Consider the following 18921-nt stretch of genomic DNA (forward strand, 5'->3'; position numbering starts at 1 on the left):
CTAGTAGGACCTAGGAGAGATGAAGGACCAGCTAGACTCAGCAGTCCATGGTCAGACTGGAGAGGACATTCAGAGAAGAGATAGAGGCAAATCTTTGCCTCCTCTGAAAAGATGCACTGAAACCATTTCTACAATGGAAGCTGCTAGCTTGGGTCCCTGTTTGGCTTCTGTCAAGAATGTGTTTCTTCCTTCTGATCAAATTTGGCAGCAGCAGAACGGGGGATCACATGGATGCACCTGAATCTAGACAGAATCTGGCACAATTTAAGGCTTGGGAAGGCATTTGACTTTGCCCTCATCTCTCCTCCCACCTTTCCAGTGCTTCAGCCTCTGCTGGAACTGTACAGTCCAGAGTTCAGATCTGAACCTCAATTCAAGTTCAGCCACTAGTGGCACGCGAGACTGTAGGGATTTGCCAGGCCAGATAGCAAGAGTACGTGAAATGCACAGCAAAAGACAATTGCCTTGATTAATCTCAAGAAATGGAGGAAAATAAACTTTATTTCCAGGAAGACTCCTACTACAGTGGTGTTTCAACCCACCATAAGTTCTGCAGCTCTTGAGACAGAGATTCCCAGAGTAGTTTTATTACTCAACTGGACCTGCAGTAGTTACAAAGGCATTGCAAGTCCAACAGAAACTTAATTCCGTCCCAGATCCAAATTTGGATTAACTGCTGGTCTGTAAGTGGATTTGCAATTTGAAAAGCTTGAGAATGTCTGCTGGAACATGAGCAGCAATGAAAACTGCTGTCTGATATCCAATACCTTTCTCTATCAGATTTTCTGTTCAAAAATCATGAACCAAAAGCTAGAGATAGAAAGGGAACTTTTTGTCTCACATGCCCCAAGGAATGAAAAGATACTGTGCCCAGAAGGAAAAGTAGCTTCTTCTCTACTGAAGCAGAGACTTAGTGCCAAATCTGTGCATGTGCCTGTGCCTACCTAGCAAGGACAATGTATCTCATAGAGGCCAACATATCTCTTTTGCTTGTGGGTAAGACTAGTTGTGAAGTGCACAGAAAATGGCTCCAATGTGTTTAAGATGCAATAAGTGCTCCACAAACATCTAGATTTCATAAGGTTTTGGTCTAGGAGCTCACTGTTATTCAATTTAGTACATGAACCTGGCTCAGCGAAGCAGCAACCTACGAAAATCGAAAGATCCTCAAGAATTAAATTAACTTGATCATGAAGTGAGGGAAGTGACATTTTGGCTAATGGATGAAGACTACAATTAAATTGGGAATATCTAATGTCTGAACTCTTCCCTGCATCAGTTCATCCATATCTACAGCTGTAAATAAGTAAACAGCTTTCACTTTTTCTGCCCTTAGGCTGATGAACATTCTTTGGTGATTGCGATGGTCACTATGATAGCAAAAAGCTTCAGAGTATGGACAGCAAAGGAAATAGAGCAGACAGTTTGCACTGTCACATAGGTCAGTACTCCTGCTATGCAAGGATCTTTTCTCCCTACACAAGGGAGACTACATGCATCAGAGAAGCTAACTTTGTGACTGCTTTGCAATGGGAAGGTGAAAGAGCACAAAATCACTGAATCACTGAGGTTGCAAGGGACCTCTGAAGGCCATCTAGGCCAGCTCTCATGCTCAAATCAGGGTCAATGACAGCATGTTGCTCAAGATTGTTCCAGTTGGATCTTGAATATCTCCAAGAATGGAGACTCCATAACATCTCTCGGCAACCTCTTCCAGTGTTCAATCACCTGCACACTAAACAAGTCTTTTCTTAAGTTTAAATGGAATTTCCTGTATTCCAATCTATGCCCATTTTCTCTTGTCCTTTCACTGGACACCACTGAGAAGAGTTTGGCTCCATCTCCTTTACTTCCTCCCAGCATGTATTTATACACACTGATAAACCACTCCGAGCCTTTTCTTCTTCAGGCTAAACAATATCAGCTCTCAGCCTCTCCTGCTATGACAGACATTCCAGTCCCTTAAACATCTGTGTGGCCCTTCGGTGGACTCACTCCTTCCCCTCTACTCAACACTGTGTGAGATCACATCTGGAGTCCAGTGTTGAGTAGAGGGGATGGATGTCCTCCCTCAACCTGCTGACAATACTCTTCTTAATGCAGCCCAGGATGCTCTCGGCCTTCTTTGCTGCAGGGTTCACTGCTGGTTCATGTCAAACTTGCTGTCCACCTGGACCACCAGGTCCTTTTCTGCAAAGCTGCTTTCCAGACGGTTGGCCCCCAGCTTGTAGTGGTGCATGGGGTTATTCCTCCACAGATGCAGGACTTCACACTTTGCTTTGTTGAACTTCACAACATTCCTGTCAACCCCTTTCTCCAGCCTATCGAGCTCCCTCTGACTGGCAGCACAACTATGTAGTCTATAAGCCACTCCTCCCAGTTTTGCATCATCTGCATACTTGATGTGGGTACATCCAGTTCCATCATCCAGGTTATTAACGAAGGTGTTAAACAGTATTGGATGCAGTATTGACCCCCCTGGGACACCACTATTGAATGATCTCCAGCTGGATTTTGTGCTGCTGATCACAACCTTCTGAGCCTGGCAGTTCGGCTGGTTTTCAATTCACCGCACTGATCACTTATCTAGCCCATACTTCATCAGCTTGTATATCAGGATGTTATGAGAGACTGTCAAAAGCCTTACTGAAGTTAAAATAAACAACATCCACTGCTCTCCCTTCATCCACCAAGCCAGTCATCTAATCGCACAAGGCTATAAGGTTGGTCAAATATGATTTCCCTTTCTTAAATACATGCTAACTACTCCCAATCATTCTCTTATCCTTCCTATATTTGGAAATGGTTTCCAGGATTATTTGCTCCATTGCCTTTCCAGTGATCATGGTGAGGTTTATTGGCCTGTAGTTCCCTGGATTTTCTTTCCTGCCCATCTTGAACACCAAAGTGATACCTGCTTTCTTCCAGTCCTCAGGAACTTCCCCTCACCCTCACGACCTCTCAGAGATAATCAAAAGATGCCTCACAATGACATTGTCCAGGTCCCTCAGCTCTTGTGGATGCATACCATCAGATCCCATAGACCTGGATATGTCCAGTTTACTTCAACGTGCCCTACACTGATCCTCCTCCACTGAGGGTAAATCTTCCTTGCTCCATTTTTTTCCACAGACCTCAGAGGCCTGGGATTCCTGAAAGTGAATCTTACCAGTACAGGCTGAGGCAAAGAAGCATTGTGTATTTTTGCCTTTTCCACGTCCTTTGTTACCAGGTCTCCTGCCCCATTAAGCAGTGGGCCTATATTTTCCCTAGTCTTCCTTTTGCTGCTGATATATAATTGTAGAAGCCTTTCTTGTTGTCCTTCACGTTCCTCGCCCACATTCAACTCCAGAGGAATTTGGCTTTCCTAACCCCATCCCTGCATGCTTTGACAGTGTCTCTATAGTCTCCCAGCTCACCTGACCTTGTGTCTGCCTCTTGCATGCTTCCTTTTTGTATTTGAGTTGAGTCAGGAGTTCCTCGTTCATCCGTGCAGGCTTCCTGACAGCACTGCTTGACTTCCTGCATGTCAGGATGGACCATTCTTGAGCTTGGAGCAGCTGATCTTTGAAAATCACCCAGTGCTCCTGGACCCCCTCTCCTCTCCAGGACATTCTCCTATGGCATTCTTCCAAGCAGATCCCTGAACAGACCAAAGGTGGCTCTCCTCAAGTCCGGAGTTGCAAGCCTCCTATTTGCCTTCTTCCCTGCAGGCAGGATCCTGAAATCCACCACCTCCTGGTCACTGCAGCCAAGGCTGCTGACGACCTTCACACCCCTGACCAGGCCTTCCTTGTTTGCGTTTGTCCTCCTTGTCCGGGACAGTGCCTCTTCTCCTTGTCTCTTTGATAACCTGTGTCAGCAGGTTCTCACCAGTGCACTCCGGAAACCTCCTGGACTGCAGGTGCCCTGCTCTGCTGTCTGCCCAACAGCTATCGGGGTAGTTAAAGGCCCCCATGAGGGTCAAGACCAGCAAACATGAGGCTTCTTCCAGCTGTCTGAAGAAGGCCACATCTACTTCTTCCTGATCCTGTGGTCTGTAGCACACACTCAGCACAAAGTCACCAGTGTTGGTCTGCCCCCTAATCCTAACCTGTATGCTCTCACCTGGCTCCTTATCTGTCCCAGGCAGAGCTCCATGCATTCCTGCCGCTCTTCTACATAAAGGGCTTCTCTCTCTCCTTGCCTTCCCAGCCTTTCTTTCCTAAAGAGCCTGCACTCCAGTCATGTGAGCTATCCCACTATGTCGCTGTGATCTCAATGAGATCATGCCCTGCAACTGCATGTAGACCTCAAATTCTTCAATGAAGCTAAATATGATGATCCCTACCAAGGCAAATAAGAAGGTGAGAGGACATTCTGTCCAGATGAATACCCTAGGCAAGAGATTTTTCTCTCCAAGCTTCAGGTGTCAAAACATTCAGTGTTTATGGAGTCAGCTGGTCATCTTGGCCTCCAGAGAAGAATATCCTTCAGCAAGGATTCTTCCTACCCAGGACAGGTGTGTAAGGCAGGTTCATTCTCTAGGTGCCCACATCTATTGACAGGAACCCAGCTTGCAACATACATTTATCATTTAAACAGTACTTATTCTGCCCCCACCTTGTCTAATGTTTGCACTGCTATCTCTTCTCTGAATTTCTGCATTAGTGTTATTTATTTTCATTCATTTATAGAAGCATACACTATGATGTTAACTGCCTACAAAACTAGGACAGCAGGGAAGATAGGAAATGAGACATATAACAACCATGCCAAGATTCCACCCATAAAGTTATTAAACACCATTTAAAAAACAGTTAGGGCTTTGCCACCACACCTCTGGGGAGTCTGTTCCAGAACTTTACTCTTCAGGCATCCGCCTTTCTACTTCCAGCCCATACCTGCTGTTTATGTGGCAGCATTGCCTTCTACTTTAAGAAGCCTTTTTTCCCCTCTGCTATTAGTCCGGAGTACACGACCTTGTACTCTGCACTATTAAACTTCATCCCATTTCTACTACTGCAGCCTTACAGGCTTCTGCAGTCTTCCTGTATCACATTTCAATCTTCCTCTGCATCAATGACATCTCTCCTAATAACGTGTCAGTGCAAAGCCAATAGCACATGCACATTTTTTAGAGCCAAGGTCATTCCTTAACACTGGCTTCATGACTGTTCTTCAGGAATTCTACAAGCAATGTTCGACTTCTGTAGCTTCCCTAATACATTCCTGTGTGGCACTGTCTCTATGGCTTCACTACAGTCCACGTGAATTAGAGCTGCTATATTTCCTCTAAAACTTCAGTTACCTTCACAATGGAACATATCAGTTAGATAGCATGATCTATCTTTAGCAAATTCCTATTATGCTTAATCTCTTTACCTTCACATCTTTATTTTGTTCTTCAAAGTTCCAAAACTTTGCATACTATTGAATTTAGACTAATTAGTTTGCTCCAATACTTTTTCCCTGTTTTAAATAGAGGTGCTACAGAATACTGTTATTCTCTAGTCAGATGGCACCCCCTGATTCCACAGTTTCACTACAAAGGCTTGCAATGGACTTGCAGTTTCTTTTACCATTACTTTAATATTCTACAATACAGATTATCTAGCCCTTTGAGTTGAGCACATTATGCTCTTCGATCTGATTTTCCTTCTACTTTTAATAAATCTTGTTTTCAAGTATGTTTTGAACAGCCAGCCCTCAAGGACAGCACGTCCTTTCAGTTTTTGAGGAGAGCTGGCATTGAGACTCTCACAGCAAAATACTCCAGGCAGGGACCGGAGAGTCACAACAAGCAACTTAGGTAAGATGCTGTTACAGGAATGGCATCGGCCTGTCTGCTGGGCTTAAAGGTTGGCAGCAGGACTTATCTTCCACCCAGCTGCACCATGGAAGGAGAGTACTCAACTGTGCAGAGCGTTTTTACAAAAGGTGGAAAGATCTTCACGCTAGGAAGCCTCTTTACAAAATCAGCTGCAGATGGCAGAGCCGTGCTGGATCCTCAGTCTATCTCCTCGTGGTGATCCCTGGCTGCTCCCTACCTCCAAGGTAGGGATACTTCTATCAGGCAGTCACACTGCTGTAGCTGCTGGGCACCCCTCACATATTTCAGGGAAATTCAAGAGCGAACAAGCTAAATAAATACACAGTCCGACTGCCAATTCTCCTCCTGCTTGAATGCGCCTTTTGCGTAATTCCCAGGACCTCCAGATCTCCACACTTAAACGAGTACGAGATACCCTTCCTAAGAATGCTCCTATGGTGGCTCTGTGCATCCATCTCACTGAACAGTGCCTCTGTAAACCAACAGGTTGGGAAGTGCTTTTCATCCATTTTCAGAACCTTACAAATTCCCTTACAGACTCCCTTACAAATGAGATACCCGAAACCTTTGTGAAAAGAGCTAGTTCCAGTGCAACTCCAACTCACATCTTGAAAAGAAAGAATAAAGTTTCTTTTTCCTCTGGGCAGAAGGAATATATATCATTTGGAAACTCTTGAGAAGGGAACTTGTTTTCTCATTTAATGACCCTAGACTGTCCTACAGCTTGTGAGATCACAAAACCTGCATTTCTCCAGACCTTATCAAAGAGAATCCAAAAAACTGTTTAAAGTTTCCTCTGGTTTGAGAGAAACATTAAGGGATGTTTGTGTGCATGTGTGTGTGGGGAATGGGATACTAATATGTGCATTTTTTTTGCATTTGTATTTTTTCTGATATTTTCCATGAATTTTCAGGGTGCCAAGGAAGGGAGATTCTATGTTCGAAAAAGACTAATATAAAAGCAACTTCCCACTCTTATTTTATGTCTCAATTTCTTTCTCAGAGAAATGAAGACCATTTGAAGAGCAGCCCTTCATATGTGATCTCATCAGAGACAGATCTTTTGCAGGCTGCTGTCTGCTGGAGACTAGTAGAGAGCTACAGCACAAGCAGACCACAGTAAAACTGGCCAAAAGGTTTCTGACAGATCTTTTCTTAGACAGAAGATGTCAATCTATCACAGCTGAAACCCTACATGCCAAGGGCTGGCTTCTGTGACTTCCTTGTTTGTGTTTCCATTTTCTTTTCTTTAAGATATTCTGAAATGGTCAAATGCTCTGCACTGATACTTGCAGCATAAAGAAAATCCGCTTCTTTTTTTCTGAGAAGCAAGAGTTAGTGAGAGTAAATGTAAATATAAAGATAAAAAAGTGAAAAATAAAAAAGCAACAAAATGCAACAAACATTCTGACTGGAACTGGTCATATAGCAGCTATGGAGATGTTCTGAGCAGCTGGTTTTCATTCACAAGACTTAAACGTTTTCAGGAGTGGGGTCTGTCGGCAACCCCCGAGCTCCTCAGGTTCCCTGGCACACCTAAGCCCTCCAAGCTAGCTGGTACAGATGTGACTGCTGCAGTCCAGTCTGAATACAGGTTTAAAAACCGTTCTCACAGCTTCAATACCAGCTTTTTCTGAAGCTTCTCCCTTGTAATGATCAATCAATGTGTAAACCAGGTACTGTGTAGCAGCTGCATGGACTCTACAATCAAGTCTGTAGGGAAACATGTTACCCAGGGTCACTGGTTGAAAAAGTCCTGGTTTGACCTGCTGGTGAGCTGTAAGCCATACTACAGCCACCCACTATGCATTTTGACAGCCTCTCAGCTAACACACTTTCTCCTTAAATCTTCTACTTAAGATTGTAGACAGTGTGGTTGCAAAAAAAGGGTTTGTCTAAATGACAGGGCCTAAATTCTCCTGCCAATGAAAAAGATCTTGAGAAAAATGTGATTTTGTGTTCATGAAAAAAACTAAATGAATAAAAACAAATCTAAAGCTTTGTTCAGACTTCAAGGCATAGTTTCATTGTCCACTCCAATACAGTTATCCATTGTTCATTTCATTACCCTACCTCCTCAGCATCCCCCCCCCCCCAACAATTCAATGAATACTTCAAATTACATTTGACAGATGATGTTGGAAGCTCAATGCCAAGTGGTTAGAGGGTGTCCCCATCTAAGGTGAAGGTACCAGATGTAAATCCCATGCCCTTCTTAAGGCCAGGAAAATCCATTTTAAACCCCTCCAAATCTATGAACTATTTCTAAGGAGACACAGAGGCTGAACTTGACATTAAATGGATTCTGGTAGAGCTTAAAGGTCAGCCTCAACTCTTCAAGGTCAACAAACAATTCAAAAAAGAAAAGCTGCTGGGCTTGTACTGTGGTTCTTCTCTGTGGCTCTCATGTAACACATTCTCCTTCAGCCAAGTGCACTTTTGCCATGGAAGGGTTCCTATTTTATAGATGGACCTTCTGTATTTGCAGAGGATAATTTTTATCCATGGTCTTTATTCTCTCATCATCTGTGTCATCAAATAGCACAAGTGTAGCTACTGTTCTCACCAGGGACTGGAGTCCAGAGAAGCTGAGGACACAAGGCATGTTGTAACACTGATGCTAGAGAAGCAAGAACCTACACTGGTCACACTCCGCCAGAGTGAGTCTCATCTTTCCATAAGAATGACTGATCGGGTGTTTTCTGCTTTTCTGTCCTGTAAAATGATTAACTCATGACAATCTCGATTTTCAGTGTGAGACAAAAAAACCTTCTGAGTTCCCTGGGGAGATATGGATGACACTTTCCTTAACTTGCCTCCTACAGCATTAGTTTCTTTTCAGATGGGAACACTGGGAGGTCAACACATTTCAGAAGGAACCAGTCATAGAACAGCCCCTTCCTGACACAAAAACAGTGATCTTGCCCATGTAATGCAATAAGGACTTCTTAACTGTTTCCATATCCCTTAACAACTGATTCCCACAAACCTAATTCCCCAACTCATTATCATACAAAATGCTTCATTGCCATTATTTCTGGTTCTGAGCAAGGGCCACTAATAAACTATATGCATAAAAGCCATTTAGGTAATCATAATAAAGCATTTATCTTGGAGGAAGTGCGTAGGGGTTGATATAAGATAGCAAATTCAGTGGACAGACGAGGAGTTCTACTTTATGTGAGCCAAGGAGTTAAGTGGCCAGAAAAACTCAGAACGGATACCTGATCCTAACAGCTGTTTTTTGTCTGCTCAAAAACAAATGGGAAGACAGGGTATAACAGTTCTATAGGTGAGATACAGCCTCCAAATAATGATTTCAATTAACTTGAGCAAATTACACCGGAGTGCCTGTTGAGATCTTCTCTATCTTCTCTTTTATAATTAACACAATGATTCAAAAATTCTGGGACACTTGTGTACACTGAGCTGTCTGTGTCATTCCAGGTCCTGTGTAACTGATCTAGAAACATCCTTGAATCGGCCTGATCTTGCCAAATGAACCTCCACATGACAAATACTCACTGTGATTCATCTATGACTGCAATGACAGAACACTCCTTTGTGAGACTCTTACCCATCAACTCCTGCTGCAATGAGCCTGGATACTAATTTTAGCAATATCTGGAGTGGTCAGAGTTCCAAGCTTGTGAAAATGGTTTGTCCAATTTGTTAGGAAAAAAAAAGAAAAAAAAAAGGGGGGGGGGGGGAGGTTCCAGAGGATGATATCATTAGCACCTCATGCCTGGCTGGGGCTGGTCTCTCTCATTTTACATAAAGCTCCAGTAAGAGTGGCCTTTGGAAAGATATGGAAACATGAGATGAGAGAGAATGAGGCAAGGTCTAGAGCTGGCTTGGCCAATTTGGGTGACAATTATGATCCACTGCTTTGTTGCCATTCCATGTGCATAACAGAGAAACCAAATACAGAAACTGGACTGAGAGCAGTTGACTCTCTCAAGCATCTCGTTTGATGTTTCCAAGTCTGTCCGGAGGGTGAAGTGCTACCGAAGCACAAAACTATCTCCTTGTGGGACCCTAACTGCCTGGATTGCTCAGGTCTACCATTGTAAAAACAAAGGAAGAAAGAGCTATGATCTCTCTTTTGAAACACAGTCTGGTCTATACTGTTTTCTTCTAAACCATGCACAACATAGATCTAGAATATTTATTTGTACAAAGTTTTACCAGTTTTGTGACTACAGCACAGAAAATCCTAGACTACTAACTGACTGTAATGAGTCCCAACACTAGCATCTGGCAGCCACTGCTGTGACCACGGAGTTTACCCCTGTGCCATTTGCATCAAAAACTGCGAGCAGCCAGATGAATTAAACTCTGCTCTAAGCTCACTGGGGAACCAGCCTGTTCTGTTCCAGTGGAGATAGTCACACTTGGCAGGTGTTGCCATAAAACTAGCTACATCGACCCTCAAAATCATTCTTTCATAGAAATCTCATTTCTGCAGCTCTTCTGATTAAACCTTCAGTGTCCACTGAGATTTCTTACTGATTGCTTTGACTACTAGAGAAGATGTTAATGGATGACATAAAATACTTTCATCACACATTACTCGTCTGTACTGAAGCAACAGACATGGAAGCTGAGGTTACTAACAGACCCTTTACAAGTACTAACATCCATTATAGGAAAAACACCTTTACTTTGCATTACTGAATAGAGAAGATAGAGGCTGCATATTTTCTTCTTCACTATCGCCAAGGCAAATGCCAGTATCATAGTTATCTGTTTTAAGAGTTCTTGGAAAGCTTATAAGTTGTCTACCTTGGATGGAGCTTGCAACAACAGTAAGAACAAAACAGTAGTGCCATTTAATTTAAATACAAAATCAGGCCCTGATTAGGCTCAGATCAGGACTGCAAGCACTGTCTTAACCTAATCCTTATTCAAACAACTCAGTGACAGTAAATGCCTATAAAACCCACATCAAGGAAATCAGAGGGATTCTCAGAGACCTGCAATTAGAGCTGTCATCAGTAACTGCAAATAAGGAAACTAAGGCACTCACTGAATAAGTGACTCCAGAGAGCACTTGACAAGGAAAGAGATCCCCTCGGAGTCTGAAAGACTTGGAAATATTTTGCTAAGTTACGAGAGCATTGCACATTTACATTTCGGGATGCGCCACCATAAAAGAATCAGCACCACTGTAGATGGCCTCGGAATTCCCTATAGCATCAAGCACATTCTCAGTCACTTATTTAAATACTTAACGAATTTTTGTGGTAGAAAGAACAAAGCCTTTTATTTATTCGCAGAGCAGATAAAAGCACAGGCAGGTTTGGAACAACCTTCACTCAGAGGACTCCCTACAACTATATATGTACAGAGAGCTCTAAGAGCAAGAAAACCAAGAAGACTGAGTCCTATAAAAGTGGTAGATGGCGGCAAGAGACAGTGAGAAAGTGTTGATGTTGAACATGCAGATAACACATTGTTCCATCTCCCATCAGAAAAGAACGATATCCTGCCCTCACTAATTTGATCAGCATCAAGTCACCTGAGAGAATTACAGCACTATTTCCAAAGACACCATACCTGAAGGATAACCCAGTGACCCTCCTTTGCAGCCAGATCTAGAGCTTGTTCTGCAACTACCTCTTGACCTTGTCCAAGGGAAACATTGTGGAAATTCCTGTTGTTAAATGTATAACCAAGTTTCTTGCCTAAAAGAAAAGAGAAAAACATTCAGCACTTTTTACCTGGAATTGCATGCAGCATAGCTGAGCTCACACAGCTGCAGCAAGGCAGAGCTCAGCCTTATCGAAAATCCTCACAGAAGAGCTATCACACTTCTTATAATAGTTATCTTGTTTCTCACACGCTCCTTGCCAAAGCATTGAAAACAGCAGTGGCTTCTCCCAAACTGGTTTTAATTGTGGAGTGACATCAACACAAAGGTATATTATTACAAAGTGCCTCTTGTTTACAGAACATTATTCCCCTGCAACCTTGTATAAAAATATATTTTAAAATTACAGGAAATTAAAATCATTTCCTGCTGATTAAATAGGCTTTGAAGAAGACATTATTTGGTGGGGAAATGCACCCTGCCAGTACATACTAGAACTAGCAGGGAGGTTAAAGTCTATTTGGTTTTGCAAAGGCAGCTGAAATGAAATCTGTTGAACTTCTTGTGGCCTAGTCCAAGGAGTCCCAGGTTTCTTTTATCTAGAGATCAGTTAGTCCTCCACATTTCTCACAGGTTATCAGGACTGGTGAGGGCTTGGCATGCGAGGCAATGCCACCGGGCGCACCACAGGGTGTGTGGAAAAGGCAGTGGTGGGTGGGCTGCAGCAGAACCCGGGTGAAGGTCCTGCAGAACCACTGCTGACCACCTCTTACCGCGTCACGGACCAGTGCTCCACAGAGTACTGTTTGGGAACCTCAACATCTACATCATTTACCATCCTTGTGCATGCTGCTCTGGAGGAAGGATGGCAGCTATTTAGTGTTTCTTCATCTTGTACACGATACTCCTTTGGACTCCTCCGATTCTCCTGTAGCATCCCAGTGCCTCAGATTCTTTAAGTGAACAGGCCTAAAAATCCCTTTTTTTGTTCTCTGAATCTGTCTCTCACCCACAGAGAGAGGATACCAGTTGCTCCTTATCCCACAGGCAAAGCGACTGCCCGGAGCGTGCAGTCTCTGCTGTGTGCTGGAGTTTGTGCTGCTGGAGGGAAGCGGCCTGACAAACATCCATGCTGGCCCTGTGCACCTTAGCAGGATGTGTTCAGCACAGCCAGGGAGTCTATAAACACGACCCCACATGCTGATCCCTTAGGACTGCCTGTGCATATCTCTTCATGCTGATTTGCCTTGAGGGAGACAGTGCACCCTTACCTCCTTTTTTTCATTCTGCTTCTTAACAAAAGCAGACCAGTTTGACAGTAAAACACAGAAAAAAAAATTCTAGAAAGTCTTAAAATTGAGCCCTTGGTACAAGACTGGAAACAGATGGCCATAAGTAAAACAAACATCCAAACCTTTCCAGCTGCTCGGGCTCTCCACCTAGTCTTACTATGGCAAACCCCTGCAGCAGGTGTTGGAATTCAGCTTTCCACATGTTAAAGAATTTCCAGTTTCCATTTGCACCGTCTCTGGTGCGTACCAGTGCTGAGAGCAGCTGATCAAGTCCTCACAGAGTAACTCCGCCTTTAGGACCTAATCCTCTCAAAAACTGCTGGGACAAATTTATGGAAGGCAGGTACACAAACCAGGTGATTAATAATGAAAAGAGAACATAGTCGTTATTGCCACAGAGAGAAGAGGGCTGCAGATGGACAGCCAGTCTGCACCAGCTATGTCACCAAAGAAGCTACCAGCTTTCCTTCTTGCTGGCTTGGATAGGAGAGGGAACTGGGCAGGCCGGCTCCTCTCGGCGGTGGGGGACACAGTTTGCTGGAAGGTCTTTACTGTGCTGCAGAGGGATAGGACGAGGAGAGGTCCCAGGAGAGGGCTGCATCTGGAAGAAGTTATCTTCCATTTGCAAGAAATATCTAGTCAGACTTGCACTTTAGTAAAACCAAATGAAGGACATAGAAAATACTGAATAACGAGTCAGCACCATACTCTGGCAAGGTAGGCTTAAGGCCAGTGCTGCTGTAATGAAGCAATGGCTTCATTTTATTAGATTTTTGCACTATTACTGGTTGTAACTTTTCTAGCTGACTAAAAACAGGTGCTCAACTGCACAAGTTCTTACAATTTCAGTTAAATGACTCATGGTTAGATATTAGTGTTTCACTTCCCATACAAGAAAATAACACAGTGAGAGACAGGCTCACCAACTTGTCTCCAAAGGGGAGCCAGGAACATGACACAACTCTCCTCAGGATCCATTAAATCCCACTTTCCTCCAGTTCGCAATAATGAGACCTGATATCAGGGCAGGAAGAGCATAAGAGACAATGCAAACGCAGGAACTGACAGAACACGAGAGGACAGCTGCCCACGGGCGACAACCGCTGTCTGTCACGGGGCTCGGGCTGCACAAGGTTTGAACATCTCTGAGAGCTGTTTGCGTGAATGCAGAAAAGGACTGACTCTAGAATTATCTTAGGGTGACCCAGAAAGTGCACTGCAGGGAGAAGAAGAAATCCACAGCTAAGCAAAGAAGTGCTCAGCCACCACTGCCCTGAACGATGGCTTAGTTCAGCCTGGTTCCTCTGCTGGGGCTGCCAACCCTGCTGAGCACAACAGAGATCTGGAGCAGCCCTAAAGCAGTACCCAAAGGCTTCTGGCCCCTCTGCTACAGCGGGATGCAGACCCCTCTGCTGTACACAGCCTTGAAAGAACTGACTGCAGCGACCTCGGCTTGGCAGCGGTATAGTCAGAAGTGTAATGGAGAGACCTTATTTCCTGACCTACTGCAACTGCCACATTCAGGCTGAAAAAAAGGAATTCTTGCACAGTGGAGCTGAGAATCAGAGCAAAATTCTGCCTGTTGGCAGCTTTAGAGACCAGGTACTGACAATGGAAAATACCAGCTTCTCAAATAAGGCATCCTTCATGAAGCCCCTGTGGCTTTGAAGCCAGCTGATTGCACTACATCTGACTGTCCACACTATAAACAACTCAGAAAGGATGGGATTAAAACCGGGAAACTCTACATCTAACCAGCAGAGTGTTATAGAGAGCTGTTTATTTTTATCTGACAGCATATTAGATACCTCTGACATAAATTATAGGTTGTGTACAAGACCAACTCAGAAAGCACGGCAGTGTGAACCACACTGGGAATGTGGGCAATGCACAAAAGAGAGAAGTTTGAGTTAAACTTTAGATGAAAATCCAAAACCGAGAAAGGGAGAAAGGGAGAAAGGGAGAAAGGGAGAAAGGGAGAAAGGGAGAAAGGGAGAAAGGGAGAAAGGGAGAAAGGGAGAAAGGGAGAAAGGGAGAAAGGGAGAAAGGGAGAAAGGGAGAAAGGGAGAAAGGGAGAAAGGGAGAAAGGGAGAAAAGAGAAGAGAAAGAAAAAGACAGTATGAAACAATCATATCTTCTCACAATTATCTCTTTTTACCAGATTACTCCATTATCTATAGAGAGATTGGGGGGGGGGAAGCAGGAACATCATGCCAATACAGAAGATAAATAGCAATATCCTGGTATGCCGAGAGACATGATTTATTTACCTTGTTTCTCCACATCCTTCAATGGGTCGACCCCTGGGGACAGGATAAAAAACATTGGGGTTGCAGGTCCCGATTCCTCAAAGGATGTTGCAAAATCCAGGGATCTCCCTATTACATATTTACTGCCAAGCTTTTCTTCCACAAAATCTCTGTGAGAAATAATAATAATTTTGCCAGTCTATTATTATTCAGAAAAGACAGATTCCCCCACAATCAATCAATTAATTAGTTTTGATTTTGCTGATTCAAACAAATGAGAAACTTCATGAAAAATGGGCCTGACCTGCAGGCTGGACTTCAGGAACTATCAGTCAGTAGCAGTGGTTGGCACTTTCTACAGGTGCAAAAGGACACGCTAATACCTGACAAATAACAGAAAGTGAAAATGGAAGAGACTGATGTCTACCAGCTTTACACCGTGCTCAGAGGTTCGGTACAAACACTGACTCATTTTTGACAAAGATAACTCAGGAGAGGAGAAATGGTTAATTTAATGTATAGAAAACTGCAGTGTACTTTGTAATCCATACAGCCTTTGAGAGGAAACAGCCTTCCTTTAAATTTATCGCCAAAAGCCACAAAAAGTCTGGAGGATTTACAAAATGACTTTGTTCTGGAAAGATAAAAGGGAAGAGTTCTAAGAATATCTAGTGCGTTTAGTTTACCCTCTGCATGAGAGTCACAAGGAAAAATACAACTGAGCGAACAGTAAAAATTTCAGCTCTACAGTAGCTGTCTGAACAGACTACAGTGTATGGAGAACTTCCAGGCTGAATTTCCCTGGGGTGAGCTTACCAAAATCACTGGTTTAGAAAAAAAGGATACAGTGAACATTGATTCAAAGGTAGGAACATTATATTCAAATCCCAGGAACATTATATTCAAATCCCAGGAACGAGCAGTTACTTTTCTAGCAAAGACTCATGATTCAGGCCTTCTGAAAAACTCAGTACCGGGGGAAGAAGAATATCGACCAGTTTTTAACTGGTGGATGATATCGGAACACTGCAGCCAAATTCCTTCTAGAAGAGCTGAGAGTCTGCTTCAAGGAGCACTGAAAGGCAGCTGGAATAGAAATGCCCAAGGGACTGAAGCAGAAAACGCTTCCACTTTGTTTGGTACTTCTTTCAAGTATGCATTTTTCTGTTCTGGGTCAAGATTTGCTAAAGAGATGCTGAAAAGTTTTAGTTCACAAAATTTATGAAAGTCCACCAGATACGATGTCACAACATTCTTGTTCTGCCTCAAGTCTTGGCTCCATGAAATGATGTCTAATAGATTCAGAAACAGAAATAACATAACTTGGGGACTTTGAAATGGACCATGAGTGCACGAAAGGACTGGAAAAGTGCGTAATCTGTATCTTTCAAATAAAGTGCTCAAAGGGGTGGTCCGTAGTACACATAAAAGGGTTTAAGAAACGGTGTCAAAAGAAAAGGCAAAATACCTTGTGAGACAAATAACTGGGTTACAGCTCTTCCACGTTTATATGTAGCTAAGGCTGCCTGAGATTCATTATTTCAAGAGTCCATATAAATGTCATAACCATGGCTGGAGGTGTCAGTTACCAGAGTCCTCAGTCCTTCAGCACTGTGTCAAAGGTCTGTCCCACAGGGCAGAAATACCAGTGCTTTTGGAAGACCTTCACCAAGGCCATGTTATACCCTGCTAGCTAATGGACTGAGCTTAGCTCAGCATGCATATGGAAGCAGGGAAGTACAAGGTGTTGCAGGAAGTACCTTGTTGATATTCTTTGATAAGACAGAACTACAAAATAGGTATTTACAATGGAAAATCCTTCTTGAGGAAGTTATGCTTCTTGCTGATGGATAGTAGAGCACTGCCCTTATATAAACTCTAAGGAGTGAGTCAGTGTTTTTTTCCTGATGGCTCCCCTTAGGCCTAGGGAATAAAACAGCCTGTGCTGCTTTGGGGATCTGTTTACAAACATAACTTCCAAGATAGGGAAATGTAAAAAAATCTGTCCACAGGTGGAGTGAAGATGGTGTCTATGCCATTTTAGACACCAAAGAGCATCCTAAAGCATCTGCATGGAGCTAGCATATATGACATGGGACACACAGGAGACTTGCAGCCTTCTGAACAGCAGCTGGAGATGAGATAGGGATATTCTAAGGCATCAAAACTATCCCTAGTCACCTATGTTTAGGCTACTGTATCACTCCTTGATTCCTTAAATGCACTCCAACACTTGGAGAGGTAGGAAGGTTAGGAACATACTTCTAGTGAAGTCCATCAATCATCAATAAGGTATTTAATGGAAGCAAATTTAACTGATACACAAAAGGAAGAGATCTTCGAGTTGAGAACCTCAAAACAACTTGTGGGATCCAAAGACCCTGCAGAAGAAACTATCCAAAACTTGATGACTTTGTTAAGACACATATGATCTTGAAACATGACTGGCTAAATGAGTGATGCTGAAGCTGAAGTCAATAGCGTCAGAGTGCGCAGCTCCACAGTGCTCTACAGGATCTTCCACTCTTTGTATAGTCAGACAAAACAACATTGAAGGTGCTTAGAAAAACTCCGTGCCAGATGACTATTACACTTCTGCTTGGTGGCTCTCAGTATTAGGCTGTATCAGACTTCATCCAAAGACCTCTTTCCTGCCATACTAGTACTAGATTTACTGACTGACATGAAAAGGACAGCTAAAAAGGCTTTGGTGTTTTTCATAGAGGTATCTCATAGGAACAATAAATTTCTTGACTAATGGAACAGTGTGTGTTATAGCCAGACTGCCGGCTGAAAGACGGGTTGACAAGTAAGATACTTTCAAGGAGGAACCACGAAGTCAAAGGCATTTTTACTGTCATTGTTACCACTAATAATTTCAAGCTTGCTTTTAGGATGTGATGTTCCTCTACACAAAAGCTCTTCTGAATTTTTGGGCCTCATTTCTGGCTATGTTGAACTTCAAGAAGACTTTTAGTCAAAACATTTACAAACAAAGACTTGGGGAAGAAACTGTGAACTGTTACTATTTGCACACATTTATGTTCTAACCTACTTCTAGAGAAGAAACAAAAACCCCAGTATTTAAATGCTCTTGTGCTACCAGAAAAGTTTGACATGCCCAGACCCTAAAAATATCTAAATAAACTTTTGAACTTGGATTTTCTTATCATTTTATAAAAGAGAAAAGAATTGAAACTTTATATTCTAGTTATTTTTGAGCTATAGGAGTATTTTGATTGAAAGGAATGGATTAAACTTGTTTAGATGAAAGATGCACTTGCAGAAACACACGAGATAAAATTTCTCAAACTAAAGAATTACTGGAAAAACAATCTTTTCAGCTGAGAGAACACATGGAGATTTGAGCCCCAAAAGAGTAGCTAACGAAAAAATAGATGGTTTAAGATGATATTATTATGATAAATTATTGTATTTACCTTAATAAAATACAAATACATTGACTATAACAAGATTTCATTCAAAATATTATCTGCATTTTGTGTGCATTTTAAAACATAAACAGAAACCTAGTTCATAGACTGAGTAGTACAATCTGCTGTACACACACATATACACACACATGCCAGGTGGTGGAGCAATATAAACTATCTGAGAGGCAGTGGCATCAGAGGCATAGCAGAAATGTCAGGTTGTAGAATACTAGGACAGAGAGGGGAAAAAAAACCAAACCCTAACAGAGCGAAAAACCTTTAGTTTCTCTTGTAACAAGCATATTGCTTTTGCATATCTTCATAAAGTTTAGATTCACCTAGTTACCTTCACTACATAATTTATAACTACAACTTTCAGAACCGGTATCACATAAATTTTTTATTTTAGAGAAGGGGAAAAAAAAACCAACCCTCTACGAGACTTTCCTTTACTCCTGCCCTTCATTCCTGCACCTAAGGAAAAGAAGCCATAAACAAGCTAGTAACTCGTATTGACCTTAATGAATTCTAGAAGATGTAG

At 42.7% G+C, this 18921-nt stretch overlaps 1 protein-coding gene across 1 annotated transcript in view; it reads right to left on the bottom strand.

The window, feature by feature from the left end:
• DNAH9 (dynein axonemal heavy chain 9) overlaps nucleotides 1-18921 on the bottom strand; it is a 210999-nt gene that overhangs the window by 32742 nt on the left and 159336 nt on the right. The window contains exons 61-62 of the mRNA XM_026120616.2: nucleotides 14968-15116; nucleotides 11372-11499 (exon numbers count right to left, since the gene is read on the bottom strand). Of these exons, the coding sequence (XP_025976401.2) occupies nucleotides 11372-11499; nucleotides 14968-15116 (277 nt within the window). The remainder of the gene's footprint in view (nucleotides 1-11371; nucleotides 11500-14967; nucleotides 15117-18921) is intronic.

Source organism: Dromaius novaehollandiae, chromosome 18 (assembly GCF_036370855.1).
Source record: "Dromaius novaehollandiae isolate bDroNov1 chromosome 18, bDroNov1.hap1, whole genome shotgun sequence".
Taxonomy (NCBI): domain Eukaryota; kingdom Metazoa; phylum Chordata; class Aves; order Casuariiformes; family Dromaiidae; genus Dromaius; species Dromaius novaehollandiae.